The sequence below is a fragment of the Chanodichthys erythropterus genome, chromosome 22, assembly GCF_024489055.1.
Source record: "Chanodichthys erythropterus isolate Z2021 chromosome 22, ASM2448905v1, whole genome shotgun sequence".
In the NCBI taxonomy this organism is placed as follows: domain Eukaryota; kingdom Metazoa; phylum Chordata; class Actinopteri; order Cypriniformes; family Xenocyprididae; genus Chanodichthys; species Chanodichthys erythropterus.
Genome location: NC_090242.1, coordinates 27672778 through 27692445, shown reverse-complemented (window position 1 = coordinate 27692445; position 19668 = coordinate 27672778). Strand labels below are relative to the sequence as shown.

General features: G+C 36.5%; 1 protein-coding gene across 1 annotated transcript; it reads right to left on the bottom strand.

The window, feature by feature from the left end:
• Positions 1 to 1086: 1086 nt before the first annotated feature.
• Positions 1087 to 19001, bottom strand: LOC137012281 (short transient receptor potential channel 2-like). Its single transcript, XM_067375412.1, has 22 exons — positions 18931 to 19001; positions 18241 to 18382; positions 17989 to 18144; positions 16159 to 16331; positions 15950 to 16032; positions 15700 to 15860; positions 15547 to 15613; positions 14509 to 14693; positions 14152 to 14387; positions 12770 to 12796; positions 10320 to 11012; positions 9863 to 10072; positions 9602 to 9766; positions 7147 to 7321; positions 6036 to 6236; positions 5789 to 5951; positions 5590 to 5682; positions 5104 to 5296; positions 4890 to 5017; positions 4672 to 4759; positions 4468 to 4573; positions 1087 to 2006 (listed from the first exon to the last, which is right to left on the bottom strand). Exons 1-22 carry the CDS (start codon positions 18988 to 18990, stop codon positions 1087 to 1089), a joined length of 4425 nt encoding a protein of 1474 aa, XP_067231513.1. The 5' UTR covers positions 18991 to 19001.
• Between the last annotated feature and the right edge of the window lie 667 nt (positions 19002 to 19668).

Below are 19668 nucleotides of genomic sequence, written 5' to 3'. Positions count from 1 at the left end.
TATATATATATATATATAATACATTTTTCTTGAGCAGCAAATCGGCATCTTAGAATGATTTTGAAGGATCATGTGACGCTGAGGACTGGAGTAATGATGCTGAAAATTCCGCTTTAAACTCACAAGAATAAATCACATCTTAAAACATTAAAATAGAAAACTTATTTTAAATTGTAGTGTCACAAAATATTTATTTTGATCAAATGCAATCTGGGTCAGGATAAGAGACTTACTGACCCCAAACTTTTAAATAGTAATGCATTTTTAGCTGTGCCTTGTAAGACAATTCTTATTTGGGGCCAGTGTGTGTGAGATTTTATTTATATATATATATATATCAGTGGCATGCGGTCTATATAAGCTGCTCTGCAATTAATATTAATAAATTACTATTCAATTAATTACTTGTTTGAGGTGTACCATAAAGCCTACATGACAAAATGTTGGTAATGCGTATATGTAACTAAATATTTTTGTGGAGACAATGTTACATTTTTGTCAGTATTCTTTGATGGACAGAAAGTCGAAAGAACAGCATTTATTTGGAATATGTAAATATATTTGTGTGTAACAATGCAAATGTTTTACTGTCATTTTTTCAATCAATTTAATTATACACTGCTGATTTCCAAAAAAAACAAAACAAAAAAAAAAACGTACTAACCGTAAACTTTTGAACAGCACTGCAGAACAAATGAAACAAACTTTCAAATGATAAAACAATAGTTATATTGTTCTAAATTAAAAGTATTCAGACACTTTCTGCCTATAAATTTTCAGTGGAACATGTTCATAGATAATGTGATGAGCTAAACCTGTGTGAAACAGAGTTCACTAAAAGTTACTAAACACACTAGCATCATTTGTTTTCAGATGCGACTTGGTTTGATATTTTGTTTTCAAATATAACCCTAAACCTAACATTAAGACATTTTCAGTGTGACAAATGTGTCCAAATACTTTCTGAGGCCACTGTAACATAACACATTTTATTATCTTAAAACACTAAAAAATGCTTTCAACTAGGTTTATGGTTCTCACAAGCTAGTTGTTTTGAACTAATCTTGGAAAAATGTATTGCTGTGTTTAAGGGCTACTAGTTGAGGGTTCAAATTCTTGAGAACCAAAACCAGTGTCCTGGGAATCATCGCTGCCAGTTGGAGAAGAGACTTGGTTTCCACTGAAAGTGAAATTCGTCTCTTTTAGGACTTTCTTCTCTAGCTTTTCCTCTATCCTCTTTGCTAAAAAACTCACTAGGTTTGTCTGACTCAGATCAAACTTAGTGTCCTCACTTGAACGTTCCTCACTGACCACTTCAACTACATCCTCATTTATATCTTCTATCATTCCAATATTATCCTCAACTTCTCCATTTTCCTCTGTCTCCGCTTCATTTAGATCTGATCCTCCTGTTGCCTCATCTGTATTCAATTCCTCTCTATTATCTTCGGCTGTCTCTGATATCACCTCATCTTCTCTTTTTCCACTGGCTTCACTCTCAATGTCTGAATTGGACTCTATATCTATGACTGTCTCACTTGTATTCTCTGTATTCTTTTCCACACCCCCCTCCTCCTCCATGCTAATCTCAATGACATCATCAATTCCTGTCTCATTCCCTCCCTCCTCTGTCCCATTCATGTCATCCACAGCATTATCTATTTCTCCCTCACTGCTTTGCTCTTCATTTGACTTCCTGTCTGCCTCTGTGTCAGTGGTCGTTGACTCCTGCACGTCTACAGTTTCTTCTTCCTTCTCTTCTACGGTCTCCGCTGGTTCTTCATGGTGTACAGGCTCATGAAATGGAGCAGTCTTTCTCTCGTTGTTGTTGAAGCCCTTGAAGTTGTTTTTGGCTCCGAGGATGTACTTTCCCAAGAAAGAAGAGCCTCCTGATGGGTCTGCTTTGGTGTTGTCTGAGTAGTCAAACATGGTCGTGTGAATCTGCTTCATTTCAGCGTGTAGCTGGCCGATCACTTTACTCAGCTCTGTGATCCTGTTCCCAACGTCTGCAGGAAAGACATTCCAGATCATTTCAGCATTTTCACTGCATGTGAAAACTACAATATGTGTATAGTTATATATTTCGCTATATAAATGCAAATATTTCATAGAAATTATATGAAACAGTGTTTCTTAACTAGGAGGCCTCAGCAAACTTCCAAGGGGGCCTCAAGATTACTTATAATAAGACAAAACAAGTATTAAAATAGGACAAAATCTAAAAATCAAGATATTTCTTATTTTCAGGCTATCAATTTTTTCTTTTTCTTTGAAGAAACAGAATTCCCCCAGTCTTGAAAAAATAAATATATGAGGAAGCCTGGTGTTAAAAGTGTGATTTCTAGACCCGGGAAAAGTCATGTAAATGAAAAAACATTAATACAAATTCCATGGGCATTTCACTTTTGTAATTAAACGATTAGTCCACTTTTAAATTAACTTTTCCTGATAATTTATTCACCCCCATTTCATCCAAGATGTTCATGTCTTTCTTTCTTCAGTCGAAAAGAAATTAAGGTTTTTGAGGAAAACATTCCTGGATTTTTCTCCATATAGTGGACTTCAGTGGAGCCCAAACGATTGAAGGTCAAAATTACAGTTTCAGTGCAGCTTCAAAGGGCTTTAAACAACACCAGACGAGGAATAAGGGTCTTATCAAGTGAAACGATTGGTCATTTACGAAAAAAATACAACTTTATATGTTTTATAAACACAAAATATCACCTTGAACGTACTTCTCGTTTGTATGTTCTACGCCTTCCCTATTCTACTTACAGAAAAAAACGAAACTGGCGCCGCGTTCGTTCCGTAAGTAGAATAGGGAAGGTGTAGGACATTCAGCGTAAGTGTTTTGAAGAATGCGGTAACGGGAAGTATGTTCAAGGTGATCATTTGTGTTTATAAAGCAACGGTTGTATTTTTTTCGAAAATGACCGATCGTTTCGCTAGATAAGACCCTTATTCCTCGCCTGGTGTCGTTTAAAGCCCTTTGAAGCTGCACTGAAACTGTCATTTCGACCTTCAACCTGTTGGTAGCCATTGAAATCCACTATATGGAGAAAAATCCTGGAATGTTTTCCTCAAAAACTTTAATTTCTTTTCAACTGAAGAAAGAAAGACATGAACATCCTGGATGACATGGGGGTGAGTATATTATCAGGAAAAGTTTATTTAAAAGTGGACTAATCCTTTAAGCCAAGCTCTAAGACAGCTCCTCACAATACCTCACAATAACATTAGTTAACTAGTTAACATGAACAAATAATGAACTGCACTTCTACAGCATTAATGTACTAAAAACATATTTAATTCAGTTCATGTGAGTACAGTGGTTCAATATTAATATTATAAAGCGACGAGAATATTTTTGGTGCGCCAAAAAAAAAAAAACAACTTATTTAGTGATGGCCGATTTCAAAACACTGCTTCAGGAAGATTCAGAGCGTTATGAATCTTTTGTGTTGAATCATGATTCGGATCGCGTGTCAAACCGCCAAACGGCTGAAATCACGTGGCTTTGGCGCTCCGAACTGTTGATTCGACACGCTGATTCATAACGCTCTGAATCTTCCTGAAGCAGTGTTTTGAAATCGGCCATCACTAAATAAGTTGTTTTTTTTTTTTTTTGCCGCACCAAAAATATTCTTGTCGCTTTATAATATTAATATTGAACCACTGTACTCACATGAACTGATTTAAATATGTTTTTAGTACATTAATGGATCTTGAGAGAGGAAATGCCATTGCTCCCTATGCAGGCCTCACTGAGCCATCGTATTTCAACAAAAATATCTTAATTTGTGTTCTGAAGATGAAAGAAGATCTTACGGGTGTGGAACGACATGAGGGTGAGTAATAAATGACAGAATTATCATTTTTGGGTGAACTAACCGTTTAAGTAACTATTCATTACCTCGTTTTACTAAATCATGGCCACGTTGTAATAATTTGTTCCCTTGTTTCAGTAAAATTAATTAATATATATATATATATATATATATATATATATATATATATATATATATATATATATATATATATATATATATTACCATAGAAACACATAATTCTGAGGGTATTTTTACACGACAACGATGTACTAAAAACTGAAAAGTTTAAAGTTTTTCCTTTGCATTTTTGCATACAGATGACACGACATTGTCAAAACAAAAAAATCTATATTATACTGCCAGGCCAGTAGATGGCGATAGCACTTTGTAAAAAAACACAGCCTATAGACTGAACACGTCATGACTTGCATGGCCTTGTTGACATGAATTATTGATATTAAGAGAAGCTGGTACATTTAAAATGTCTGCTTAAAGTACATTTTGACAGCTTTTACAAGTACACAAGCACAGAGATGACCTCACAACTAACAGACTAAACTAATCAAATCCAGTGGATGGGGTCTATAACAAACCATGATAAACAGATAGCCATACCGAAACACCTTGTCAGCCATACCTTTGCGTTTGGCCTCTTCAAACTCTCTCCTGGCAGATTCGATATAGCGCTGAACCAGAGCACGAATGACCTGCTGTCTGTAGGGAATCCGGTTCTCCCCTGAGCCCTTGACATCCTTCAGTGTCGCATTTCAAACAAAGCAAAAGGAAGCAAGGGTTTTGTCCAACAAGCTACACAGTAATTTATTTTCTAATCTTGAAAGACTGAAAAGTGTACCATAGATGTGAGTGGAGGATAGTCTGGAGCAGAGTTACAGTTGAAGCAGCAGCAGCAGATCCGTCTGACGATTCCTCTTAAATGTAAAGGGGGAAAAAACACTAGAATTAAAAGGAATATCCCTTTTACAATTTGTTTAAAATAAACACTTAAAAAAGTGCCACTTTTATGTCCTAGTCCTCCAACAAACTAAAAAAATGAGCAACCTTAAAAGATAGAAAAAGGCCTTTGGAGAGGGGATGATATTGAAGGGGACAGGCATAGTCAGTCCTTCTCTGAAGTAACTCAGGTAGAGCTTTGAACGGGCGAATTTCCACTCTACATCAGCATCATCCTACAGGGGTGAACAGTTTAAGTCAAACACCAAGCCTATATTTCTACTGTACACACGTTACATCAGGCTCAGTTCCTCCAGCTTACCTCAATTTTCTGAAAAGAGTTGGTGATCATGGCAATGAGCATGTTTAGAAGTACAATGACAATGATCAGTGTGTAGATGCCATAAAGGATTCTGCCAACAAATTCAGCCAAAACAAACTCAGGCATGTCCACATAGGTCTGGTCGGCCATACCAAACATTGTCCAGAAGAGGAAGCTGAAGGTTTCATTTAATCTGTAAATGTAAGCAGATGTGGCGTTGTTCCATTATGAAGATTATCTTAAATTCAGCTCATGATTAGATTTCTGAAGCTTCTCAGAACTTTAAGCTCAATCAAGGTTCTCTCAAGTTAAGAACAAACATTCTTCCAGTAACCGTCGGTAAGTTATCTGTATTTAACAATGTTCTCAAAATCTTTTATACATAATTCATGGAACCTTCTTTTTTTTCTGAAACATTTTACTTGGATGTTTTTGAAATAAAAGTAACATTTCCTTAATGTGCGCACAATGTTAGCTGGGAAATACCTTCCAAGATTAGGGGAGATCATAAATGGGACATAGACATTGTTGATGCCACACAGGAAGGCGGTTCCAATGATCACCAAAATGAACATGAATCTGAAGAGAAAAAGAAGCATCTTGAACAAAGAGCATCAGAATGTGCTTCTCAAGTTAGTGTTAATCTTTATAATTGACACGACCGGATCTTGTCGCTGCTGAATACCTCATCATGTCGTCAATCATCTTTCCAATGGAGATCTGCAGGGTACCTAGAGACTCGTGTGCTGGCAGGATGTAGGCCAAGCGAGTGAAACTCAGCATGCTGGTCACTGCAAACAGCACCTCAGCGATGAACTGGGGATCCTCCTGATGCCACTCATCACGCACTGTAAAGCCAGAAATACGTTACTGTTGTAGGCCAACAGTATTGCAGGATAAATTGTGAGGCTTGGTGAAGTATATTCTCTCACAAGTGCTGTTAAAGTAGACACACTCATCCTGGTTGTCAGGTAACTGGCAGAGGAAGTGGACCTTGAGCATGATGACCACTCTCAGGGCGAATGAAGCCAGGTACATGCTAAGAACCATCACATCCAGACAGTTCCACCAGTCCAGGAAGTAACTCTTCAAGCCTTCGATCCAAACCTCCTTACACTCGAACCAGAAAAACCCTGTTGTAAATGATTATTAAATACTAAATTATTGTTTTATAATGTTTCATGTGTAATGCTCAAAAAATGCAGACCTGAAGTTGCAGCAATATGAATGCAGAACTGTATTTACAAGTGAGTGTACACTTCTTCATCACAATATTCGTTTTGTATCATTTTTTATTTTTTCGTTTTGTTCATTCATATAATTATTTTTGGGGGGAGACAAACCACATGACAATTTACAACTTGAACTAACCTTGGCTTAAAGGGGTAGTAAAGAAATCGTCCATCACCATATAAGTCGTTATTTTGTTTTTTTTGGCGCACCAAAAATATTCTCATCGCTTTATAATATTAATATTGAACCACTGTACTCACATGAACTGATTTAAATATGTTTTTAGTAAATTTATGGATCTTGAGAGAGGAAATGTCATTGCTGACTATGCAGACCTCACTGAGCCATCAGATTCAATCAAAAATATCTTAATGTGTGTTCCAAAGATGAACGAAGGTCTTACGGGTGTGAAACGGCACGGCATGAGGGTGAGTAATTAATGACAGAATTTTAACTAACTGTCTGTAAAAACATTCATGATGATGTGAATCAAAAATGTCTTGTCTTTGTATTTTGGCTTCTAAATAAAGAATGTTTTGCAAGAAATTTTCTAATATTATGTGGTGCAGACGTTCAACAGCCTTTTAGCTGGTTTCACTGTTTTTTAATACAGAAAATTGAAATATGATACTGATCATCATATGTATACATTGCATTTTATTGTATTTTTTAATACATTTTGAATAAAAATGTATTTGTAACCATTTCATGCATTCAAAAATGAAGATCTTGCAGCAAAATGAATCTAGAACTGTATTCCAATCAATTTCTCATAATCATTTTTCAAGAAATGTGGTTCCTGGGACCTACCAACCACCCAGACCATGTGGAAGGAGCTGTGCAGGATGGTGTGCTGACGAGAGGCAAAGCTGTCCCGATACACCTCCATAGCAATGGATTCCCCCAATAGCGTGATCAGGAACCACATATATGAAGCCGAATGGAGGAGGAATTTAATCACTGGGATCTTTAGAATCTTCCCCAACTGAGAAGAAAAACATAAGATCACAAGTAGAAAAACCCATTAGAATAGTCCATGATGGACTGGCCATCTGTCCAGGGTGTTAAGATGCTGGGATAGATTCAGGCATCCCAGCGACCCTATATAGATGAAAGTCTGTTACCCTTTATAAACAAACCTGTAGCATCTACTCAATAAAATTGACTACTGAGGTAACAATTTGCCATTTGTTTGTTTGGATAGATTTTATCCCATGTGTTGATGTGTAGACTACCTAAATTTAACAGCTATGACACACTAAAAGAAATTAGGTTAAGTCTAACTAACATTTGTCAATACATTACACATCTAATTACTTAATATAAGTGAGTAATATGAACTCCTGATTGTTATTGCACGTTTAAAATAGATTTTGTACCTAGCATAACAAACATTTGCAATCAACATGTACAACTATTACTCATTGAGTGGAGCAAGATATGCTATTAATTCCTGTAGCCACTGACAACCAAACCTCACGCTCTATTCTTCAGCACATCAATAACCACAAAAACCCACACAACAGAAACTCTTTTAAGTGTTACGGAACATATTAAGCAATAACAGGTCTTTCACACATAAAATAACATTCAACATTTTGTGACCTTTCTGATTGAGCATTGTTACAAAGCATGCTGGAAACTAAAAATCCACTGCCCAGTTTCAGTTAATGCTACAACAATGATTAGGTAGTCCCAACTCAAAAAAATTTAGTAAACTTCAATTTTGCATATTTAAGTAGATTTAAGTAGAAACATAAAATAAATTAAGTAGAAACAAAATGCTTTAACTCGTTTTAAGGTAACACTTCATTTTGATGGTCCCTTTTAGACATTCTGTAACACTGCACCTACATGTCAACTAACTCTCATTAGAGTATTAGTTGATTATTAGTAGACTGTCTGCTCAGTATCTTTATTGTGATGGTCCCCAAAACACATAAAATAACTGACTAAATAACTTTGCAAGTACATGTAAACTTATTCTACTAACCTTAACACTTTTTTCGGTTATACTTTAGTTTAGGGTCCAATTCTAACTATTAACTAACTCTCAACTATGACTTTTGCCTCAATAATCTCCTAATTACTGTTTATTAATAGTTAGTAAGGTAGTTGTTAAATTTAGGTAGTGGGTACAGGATTAAGGGATGTAGAAAATGGTCATGCAGAATATATGCTTCATAACTATATAATAAACAGCCAATTTCCAAGTAATATGCATGCTAATAAGCAACTAGTGAGAACTGGACCCTAAACCAGGGGTTTAGGCAAGTTCGGTCCTAGTGAGCCGCTGTCCTGCAGAATTTTGCTCCAAACCTAATTAAACACACCTTAACAAGCTAATCAATCTTACTAAGGCTATAGGCAGGTGGGATTTTTTTTCAGGGTTGGAGCCAAACTCTGCAGGACAGCGGCTCACTAGGACCGAACTTACCTACCCGTGCCCTAATCTAAAGTGTTACCCTTTATTCTACTAACCCTAGCCCTACATCTACTGGTCTACTAATACTCAACTAATGGTCTAAGTAAGCAATAAGGTACGAGAGGCTGTGCTGTATCGCGAACAAGTCGCGAAGCAGAGTGCCTGCAACCCCTTCAGCCCTGACTTATTCACGATACAGCACTAGCCTCGAGTAGCTTATTTCTTATGGTTACGACGCAATACAAATATTAAAGTCAAAAAATATGTATCAATGCAACTTTCATGAAGTAAAATCACTAAAAGCCTTTGTTCCGCCGGAAAAAATAGTCCCTGACTGTGAACAGCAACAGAAGTTACATTATTACGCCATTAGATGGCGGCAAAGACTGTGTTTATGAGTGTGTCAGTCAGTAGCAAAGACTTTTACATTGAAAAGACTGAATTGTTGTGAATACCGAACAAGACGCAACTAATAAATGCTTTGACTAGCGCTGTCAGTCATGGGAAAACCCCTTAACAGGACAAGATACTGCAGCAGACATTTAAATAGATTTTTTATTTTGAACATAGGACTGACCTGAAGGAAAATGCTAAATCTGAATGCAGGTAATAAACTCACTCACTCGGGTGTTGTGTAGTGATGCACAGAACTGACCAATCAGAATCAAGGACAGGAACTAACCGTTTTATAATGAGAGTTAGTTGACATGTAGGTGCAATGTTACTTATAGACAGCATAATACCTAAAGGGGATCATCAAAATAACTGTGATACATTGTAATAAGGTTATTTGAACAAGCAGCAAAAATATTTTTTTATATTTTCATATATTTGGCAAACCTTTGACTTTGGTGCGATCCAGTAGATAAGGCAAAGGATAGGCATGGTCAAGAAGATCCCCAAAGACACAAGAATCTTCCATGCCGTTCTGCTGCCCCTCCAACCTGAAAGACTCCCACACCAGATGGAGGAGAGCACCTGCTGGCAGATCGGGTGGGCTACAAACTGCAGTACAAAAAGAAGCCAATGGTTAGCCAAATGTGTACATAAATAAAAATGCAGCTTTTTCTTGTTCTGAGGTGTTAAAGCTTGGGGTCCTACTTGTTTTTGATTGTAGTTGACGGCAAGCCTCAAGCGAGCAAGGTTTGGAATGCCCTCCTCAAACGCCTGCTGGTCCAGCTCGTCCTCGCTGCCCTCATCCAGATTCCCACAGCTGTTCAAAATGGTGGTGACCTCGCTTTGGTTCCGGCACATTCCAAGCAGCTCCACGGCAAACTCCTGGCACACCTGCTCGAGGCTAAGATACTGAGGCTGTATGAAACAAAGGAGACCAAAAATATGCCATTGTTATCATGCCGAAGTTTGGGTCAATGAAATATAAGAGTGACCACTATAAAAAAATGAAATTCTTTCAAGACACAGGTACTAAGTTCTTAGAAATGTGTTCTTTGTATTCTAATACATTTATTTTGTAAAAATTATCCATGAAGGATTTAGCCACTACTATGAAAAATATCTAGAGGCCTCCTAGAGAAAGAAGAGCCCTGCTTTACTCAACCTTAAACTCAGGTTCCTTCTTAGACAGCTTGCGGAGATCCCGGCTGAGTCGAAAGGCACTGAGCATGGCATCTTCTGCGGTGATGGACAGGTAAGCACGGCTGGCAATACCTCGGTAGGTGTTGATACGGGACAACGAGAACTTGAGCAAATCGTATTGCCGTCCGTTTGTGCACTCCAGACATGCGCATGAGATTTTATGAGGCCAAGGAATTTCGTGACCTTTCTGATTGAGCATTGTTACAATTTCATATAGATCCTTCTGACAGGCCAGTGTCAATGGTGTCACTCCAGGTGCAAACTGGGAATCATCAATGGAGTGGTCAAAAATGGCCATAGAGAAAGAGCGCACATCCATCTTGTTTCCCTTCTCTAGATCCAGCCGGTCCAGGAGGCGCTTGACCACGCGAGGCTGGTTGGTGTCCACGGCCACCAAAAGAGCTTCGTGAATCTGCCGAAAGTCAAACTTGACCCCTTGGAGAAGGGTGTCCATGGTGTCCTCATTGCCCAGTCGGATGGACAAGTTCAGCGCTTCTCTCCATTGCCTGTCCTCAGAGTCGTCCAGCTGACGGATGATACCGTCACCTGTCTTCAGCAATGAAGAAACCATGTTTATGTTCCCCTCTCGGATGGCGCCGAGGAGCTCCGGAGGGAAGCGAAACTTTTTGTTCACAATCTCGCGCCATTGTTCAGGCTATTCAAAGGGGAGATAAAAATCATTTTAATACATACAGTATCAACACCAAACTATTCGTCAAACTGAAATATGAGGTTCTGTTTCACAGAGGGCTAGACGTCTATCTGTTCTTCTAGCATTTCACTGCTTTAAACACTGTCATTTTAAATTTCTAAAAACTAAAGTATTACTATGCAGTGTCACACACTATATGTTCATAAAAAAAATTAAGATGAAGTGGGTTAACAAATGTCCAAGTGTCCATACTAAAAATGTGGGATTCAACATCAAGTTTTAGGACTTCTAACAGTAGTTCTGTTCTCAACTGGGGGGCGAAACCAACTAGGGGGACTCAAAATTCTTCTAAGGGGCAACAAAATGCTTTAAATTGATTTAAAACAAGACAAAACAAGCTTTAAAATAAGACACTTTCTAAAAAGTAATTCAGGGGACATGTTACCACAAGTTACCACAACTCAAATTTCTGCATTAATTGGCATTTCTTTGAAAAGTTAGGTTGTAGTAACTTAATGAAATTGTATTGATAACTTCGGAAATTAGGCAGTGGATTTCTAGTTATCAGCATGCTTTGTATAGGACTGGATAAGAATACGTGTTGAAATTAAGTGTTAATTTGTTTTTAGTGAAGGGAAAGACCTGTTAGTGTTTAATGCTGTTATGTTTGACATTTAAAAGAGTTTCTGGAATGTTTTTGTGGTTACCATTGTTCTGAAGAGTAGATACATGAAGGTAAACACTACATTGACTCTATAAGCAATGACTGCGCTAATCTTACTTGTTCATTAAATATACATGTTAAATAAGTTATGTTAACATGTGCTATGATAGCTGTTGATTTGAACTGAAATAGATAAGATTAAATGGTTCCAGGGCTACAACTCTGGTAGTTGGAGCGACTTAATTTCTGTGAGTTATCAACTTAAAAAAAATGTTTATGCTACAAATTGAGTTCCTCTAACTCAATGTAGCTTGTTAGTTGAACATAAATTCAAGTTGTCATAACTATATGCAAATTGTTGTGTTAATTTTTTTGTTTTTGAGCCAACATTTTTTAGAGTGTAGATAAAAATCAAGATGCTAGCTGACATTACTTATTTTAATTAGTTCCTTCAACAACTGGCATTTTAATTTAATCAACATGATTCTCATGATCTTGAACATTTTAAAAGTGATTATTTTCTAGACCTGGAAAAGTCTAGAAAATGATGACTAGAAATGTCATGTATATTCACTGGTAATAAAAATGTGTAAATCTTGAAAACATTCAGTTATTGAAACATCTAGAATTTAATTATATTAATTATTTTAATATTGCCATTCTTAGTTTCTGTAAAAATAAATTAATAAAACAAGTAGCTTCTTTGTCAATAAAGCAAAAATACTAGAGATATCTTGGGGGTTCTTCAAATATTGTCTTTGACAATGGGAAGCCTTAGAGAGAAAAAGGTTAAGAATTGCTGTTTTAGGATTTAGGAATTTTCACTCTATGCTGATAATTGAATTTGCAAAAGAATGGAATAATTTTAATAAATTAGAAAAATGCAAAATAGTATTTCTACTAGTATCTTTTCACACAAACTCAACAAAAAATCAACAAATCACAATGTGCTGAGTTGCAAAAGATCAGTCAGGAAAAATGTTGGGAACAAAATGAGCAGATTGCCACATAACCTAAACTTCTTTATCATAGATATCATTTCACTTTCACTCATGCTTACACAATAAATTAACAAAATAAAATGCATATTTCTTACCGTGAGGTTTTCCATCTTCAGACACACCTGGGAAATAATATTACAGTGGGCTTGTATCAATGGATGTCTCACATGTCTGCTGTATGCCAAAAAAGCAAACAAAGAAGCTCCAAAAGCCAGTCAGTACCACTGTTTTATGAGGCTCTAATCCTGATCTGAAGAGAGTGATTAAGACACTAATCATGAGAGTCCACTGGTTTGCCACCGCTGAGGAGTCAACACACGGCTGAACGATTTCATTCTGAACAAACCAAATAACAGGTACAATTCCCTGAAGGACACGGCCAATTAAAAACGCAACCGTAACACTATGTTGCATCCCATTAGAGCTCACTAAGGACTTCTGAATTTCCACTCCCCCATCAGTGCACTTCCTCCTTTCAACACCTCTGTAAACATCAGGGCTCAACAATAAGGATGGCCCCATGACACAAGGTCAGCGTGAGAGCGTTTCAGGCCAACTGTTTGAAAATTAATTAGATAAATTACTGGAACATAATTCTTTCTTTTCTTTTATTATAAAGTAAGTGATCACATATGCACTATACCAATTAAATGTTTGGGGGCAGTAAGGTTTTTTTTTTTTTTTTTGGTAACACTTTACAATGAAGTTCATTAGTTAACATGAACTAATAATGAACTACAGCATTTATTAATCTTTGTTAATATTCATTTTAACATTTACTAATACATTATTAAAATCAAGAGTTGTATTTGTTAACATTATTTTCTTGAGCAGCATTTCAGCATATTAGAATGATTTCTGAAGGATCATGTGACACTGAAGACTGGAGTAATGATGCTGAAAATTCAGCTGAAAATAATAAATATCATAAATTCTATTAATATTTATTAATATTAATATTCCTTCTTTTTGACTGTATTTTGATCAAATAAATGCAGCCTTGATGAGCATAAGACACTTCTTTTAAAAATTAAAACATCTTACCGACCACAAGCTTTTCAACAAGAGTATGAATATTTATATATCAGTTTTAATCCAAAAAATGTATTTATTTTGTTGTAGAGAAAGTAAGAAAAATGTATTAGAATGGTTTCATTTGACATTCTAACTGATACCACAAAGAGAGTGAATGGCAGATATGACAACAAACATTTTACAGTCCAAACATGTTTGCCAGTCAAATGCCCCCATGACATACAGTATAAACATATTGACCATTGTTATAATTGTCTCCATAAAAATAAAAATAGTCTTTTTAGGGAAGAATGCATATTTTCCAAAATTCATAAGCTGGAAAGGCACACAGTGTTTACTGGCAAGGCCAGAGAAACCAAGAAAATACCTGATTTCTATTTGCATGTTTCTATTTTGAAAAAGTTTCAGAGACCACAAAGCTCTTCTCTCAGTTCAGCCACACAGGGCTTGGCTCGACTGTGTCTCCACAGTTGCTGGCGTGCTGCTGGATACAGTCTGGGGGGAATCGGAAGGAGCAAAGAGGACATGGAACCATATGCTCATCTGTGCCAGAGCCAAAAACATAAGAGCTGTGCCGTGAGCTCATGACCTCTGTTTCTCTGACTCCCATGAGCTCCGCTGGATCACAATCCAGGCAGGTGGAAGCATGGAACGGCAGGTAATCAGGACTGAAGGATTCTACAAGGACAAAAAGCAAAAGAAAGGAGCTTGTGAGAAGTAAATTATGAGCCAAAATGGGCGGCAGATCGATTCACTTGCAAAATTCCTCTCCAAAGGTGCATGTACACAATCACATCACCTCCACAAAGAGGACATCTGGTCTCAGGTGAGCTCTGTGGAGCCTGGTGGGCAGATTCCTGTGTGTCCAATGGGCTCTGAGTGTGTCTGCTGACACTTTTGGGTGGGTTTGTTGAGGTGGGTTCATGTGCGGATGCTGCAGGTCTGGATCTCTTCAGTGGAGTGCCACGGTTTATGAGGCTCTGCCTGAATAACCACCATTAAAAACAGAATATATGGGTCTACAAATTATAAACAGATTGAAAAATATATTCAACAGGGTTCAGAGAGTTTGGGACCATTAGTGAAAAGTGTAGCATTTTTCTAATTTAAGAAAATTTCCTGACAAATTAATATTATATTACAATATGATTGAAACTACCTTTATGTATTTTGATTTAATGACAGCTGCATTAGAGATGCGTAACCTCCATAAATTTGTGTAAAACCTCATGTTCTCCATCATGATAAATATAATACACAATACATATGAAACATAATAAAAATGTAACAAATGTTTTTTTTTTATCATCCTAACTGTGAAAACTAGTGAAATTTAAAATAACCGTTTTCTATTTTAATATATTTTAAAATGTAATTTATTCCTGATTTTTCAGCATCATTACTCCAGTCTTCGGTGTCACATGATCCTTCAGAAATCATTCTAATATGCTGAAACATTTATTATTATTATCAATGGAACTTTTCCAAATCCGTGGAACTTTTTTTTCAGGATTCTTTGATGAATAGAATGTTCAAAAGAACAACATTTTTTTTCAAAATCGAAATCTTTTGCAACATTATAAATGTCTTTAATGTCACTTTTGATCATTTTAATGCATCTGTGCTGAATAAAACTAAAAATAAAAACTGTAAAAGTCAAAGTGTGCTTTTTTTGGTATTCTGAATCGAAAAAAACTGTACAAACCCCTATTTGTTTGTCCTTCATATCTAACCAGGGCTGCGTTTGACCAACTAAGTTGATCGTAGAGACCATTGGTGGCTTAAACTTACGGTGCTTTTGGGAAACGCAGCCCAGTAATTTTTTCTCAATGCTTACCGTGCCTTAGACTTCCTCCTTTGCTCTTGAGGGGTTTTCATTTGGTCACTGGAAGTATTAAATTCACCTGAGTGTAGAAACAACATTTGTTTGCTCCACTGAAAGCATTCTTTATTTTTGCTTTGTCTGCATGGTGACCAAATAATAACTTGCCTGGTGGGGTTTTTATATTATTGCCTCGCTGAGGTGTTGTGCTGGATGTGGTACTGCACGGGGATGTTGATAAAGACCGTCTGTTAGAGTGGGCGGCTATGACCATGCGCTCTGCCCGACTCAAACTCCCAGCATTCCTTTGGGCATCTGAGGAGTCATCCCTGTCAGAGAGAGTACAGAGTGCCTTCTGACTACCGTGCAACTACACATTTAGTTTTGAAATGAAGTGTAAGACACTTAATTCACACACCCTGTGATTCGGCCAAAAAACGTGTTTTGGATAGCTGGGCTGGAAAGCCACTCCATCACGGATGTCATCTTCTCTGGCGTGTGCTGTGAAACACAATTCTTAACAATTGAACCCAATTGTAATGGCTGCTGTGCCACTGGATATATGGCATAAGAAAATGCACATTTGTTTTAAACACAAGGTGATGAAACCTTTATGAAGCCTCTCACCAGATTTTCAACAGCAATATCTTCATGTTGCGCTGAGGCATCTTCAGACTCGTCTTCCATGGTGCGGATGCGCAGAAAGGACAGACCAAACTGTGACCGTTTGTTGAATGGTTGAGTGCAGGTGACTCGCAGTCTGTCCCAGCTCTCATCTGCTGCCTCAGGGAGAAAATCAGCTGGACATGGAGACATTAAGACATTAGTCTTTCAGTGTGAATGAGCACAATTAAGTCTTATGCATTTGCATACAGGTCACAGATTTAACCCTCTGGTGGTCTTCAGTCATTTTAGACCAAACAATTTTATGTTTTGAATTTTTTACTTAATCGGAATGGAATGAAACTTGGTGACTTATGTGGTACTTGCTATATGAAAATAAAAGAAAAGAAACAAAAGAATGTGGACATTGATAGAAAGGGCAAAATAGTCTTAAAGGATTAGTTCACTTTAGAATTAAAATTTCCTGATAATTTACTCAGTAAATTAGTGGATTTCAATGGAGATCAACGGGTTGAAGATCCAAATTGCAGTTTCAACAGAGCTTCAAAGGGCTCTACATGACCCCAGCTGAGGAATAAGGGTCTCATCTAAGTTTTTTTTTTATTTTTTTTTTAGAAAATGACTGATGGTTTTGCTAAAAAAGACCCTTATTTCTCAGCTGAGATTGTGTAAAGCCCTTTGAAACTGCATTGAAAATGCAATTTGGACCTTCAACCCGTTGATCTCCTTTGAAGTACACTATATGGAGAAAAATCCTGAAATGTTTTTCTCGAAAACTTTAATTTCTTTTCAACTGAAGAAAGAAAGACATAAACATCCTGGATGACATGGGGTGAGTAAATTATCAGGAAATTTTAATTCTGAAGTGAACTAATCCTTTAAAGTCAGCCAGAATTCCAAATTAACCAAAGTAATATTGCAGTATTTATTATAAATGAATTCACTGTGCACATAATTATTTTTTTTAAATTGATGTGCCCTCAAAATCTTTAATCAAAATAACTACCCCTCCTTCTTGCAGATGATGTGTTTACTGGCTCAAGGGCGGGACAACCTGTCACTCACATGACATCACAGCAATAGTAAACCACAACCATCCAATCAATTCCTGATGGACAAAATCAAGTCCCGCCCTACATTTTTTTCTTGTTCAAGAAACCATTTCACTCAAAATCACAAATCATAACTTCCATTTCCTGCCAACTATAAAAAAAGTCACACTTGTGAACTTCACGATCAAAAATGCATTAAAAAATAAATGGGAAGTACAAAAATACAGAGCAATTTCTTGGGATACAAACTATAGATCGGCCACAATGAAGTAGTCTGATAATATTTAAATATATATCAAAATGTAAAACCTCATAAAAGTAACAAATTATGTACTAATTAATTAGTCACTCATTATAAAAAGTATTATTACTATTATTATTATTATTATAAAATACTATTATAATCAACTAAGGGATACATTTAATTTTGATTCCCATCAGATGGCACCAATCTGCCTTCAATGCTTTGGATTTTAAATACCTTTGCTCTACTTTTAACTGCTGTATTAATTATAAATAATAATAAATATTATTGTTATATTTGTATTATTTTATTTATAGATATAAATGGTGTATAATTTAGAGAGGAATATGTACCTAGTACCATAAAATCTGCTGAAAATACAAAACATTAAAGAAAAAATATTATGGAAACAAAATATAGTAAATTTATTTTTTGTTTTAAAATGTTACGTTTATTGTCTGTTTTGACCACTGAGGATCACAAGTGTGACCCCTCAGTGAGAAATACCAAAAGGTTGAAGGATTGTTCTAGTTTTACCTTTTTTAAACATGCGCACATTTTGGCGGCCAGTGCCCTGTTTCGAGTCTGCTGGACTCATGAGGGTTGCAGTGGGCAGCAGGGTGACATAGGGATGGTCTAATGACCACGAGGAGCGGCCGACATCAACCTGAATGAATGCAGAGCCACAGTTGCCTTTACAAACAAACAAAAAAAAGGAAGACCATGAACATTAATATGTCAAGAATACATATCAGATTATAGTGTAAGATTTCATGTTAACAAACACACCAACATCAATGAATCCTATAGTAGATACTCGCTCCATCTGTAACTCCACCCTGAGCACTCCACTGCGGTCCTGGATACTGCACAACCACGGCCTGCTGCTGTCACTGTCATCACACAGATTATCCACGCCATTCTTACTATCCTGCAATTCAGTCATGTAAGAGAGAATGTTATTAATAACTATCAGTACTCACATTATTACATACTTTATTACGTACTTAACAATTACTGGTTACACTTCATTTTAAGGTGTCTTTGTTACACAGTAATTATGCATTTATTGTACGTAACTACATGTACTTACTATAGGGTTATAATTAGGGTTTGGTTAAGGGTTAGTTGCATGTAATTAATGCAAAACTGATCGTTATTACTATAGTAACTACATGTGTAACAATGACACTGTAAAATAAAGTGTTACCCAATTACTTAATAACATGCTAAGCATCATAAAAGCACATTTAGGGAGTTAGAAATGAAATAACTTTGATTCATAATATGTATTTTTTATATCTCTGTATTGTCAATGTACAGAGGCAGGGTTAGTTTATATAAAACATTATTTTAATGTGTATAAGAACTCTTCATCATTACGTAATATTGTTCATGAAAGTTATTATAAAATGTTAAATGTTACAAGTTAGTTACTTATTAATTGCCGTATACATGCAATTTCGACCAGACATTTACCTGTGATGTAAACGAGACGATATGCTTTATTTTGATGGGAGCCATCGTAAAAACAACCATTCAACGTGACAGCGTACGCATTGCGTCATCACGTATTCGTTTTTCCCGCCTGAACTCAAATAACTCCGCCCACTGCGTCGCCTCATCCGGTTCAGACACAACAAATAAGATGATGCCCTCTCGTGGCCTTCGTTTATAGAGCCTATTTTTTTTTTTTTTTTATCTATTTTCAAAATCATTTTCTGAAAATAAATAAATAAATATATGAGTATAAACTCATAACATATGTCATGTCTGTCCACTTAGGCCTACAGATTCATATTTCCAGTTCTTACTCCACTCCAGTATGTTAAACTCATCTTGGCTTTGATGCTCAGCTGTTCTGTAAGCTAGTGTACAGAATTCACCCGGTCGGAAAAGCTGAAGACAGCTGCAGATATCTGCCCCTTACAAGGGGAGTTATGTTGTGCTTGGTGCACATTAAAAACAGGCTACTTTAAACCCTAGTAGGACAAACCATTATGTCAGTCTACTAACAATGAGGTGGGGGGGGAGTCATTCCTTTTTTTCATGAAGAATTGTTAATGTTAAAAATATGTTCACTAAATGATAAAATATCTGCACCTGATCTTGTATATCCTGAGTGAAACCAAAACCTGAAAAACCTGATGGGATTTAGTTGACCGTCGCATTGAGTGGGAAATCAAATAGATAATTTGGACCATTTGCAAATGAGTG

Bases quoted from the DNA above. Each gene is read 5' to 3' on its own strand.
- LOC137012281 (XM_067375412.1), bottom strand. From the start codon at position 18,990: ATGGTTGTTTTTACGATGGCTCCCATCAAAATAAAGCATATCGTCTCG. The intron at 9,767-9,862 runs GTAGGACCCCAA...TTTGTACTGCAG, and splicing joins TCAACTACAATCAAAAACAA to TTTGTAGCCCACCCGATCTG. The intron at 5,018-5,103 runs GTAAGCTGGAGG...TCACCCCTGTAG, and splicing joins ACTCTTTTCAGAAAATTGAG to GATGATGCTGATGTAGAGTG.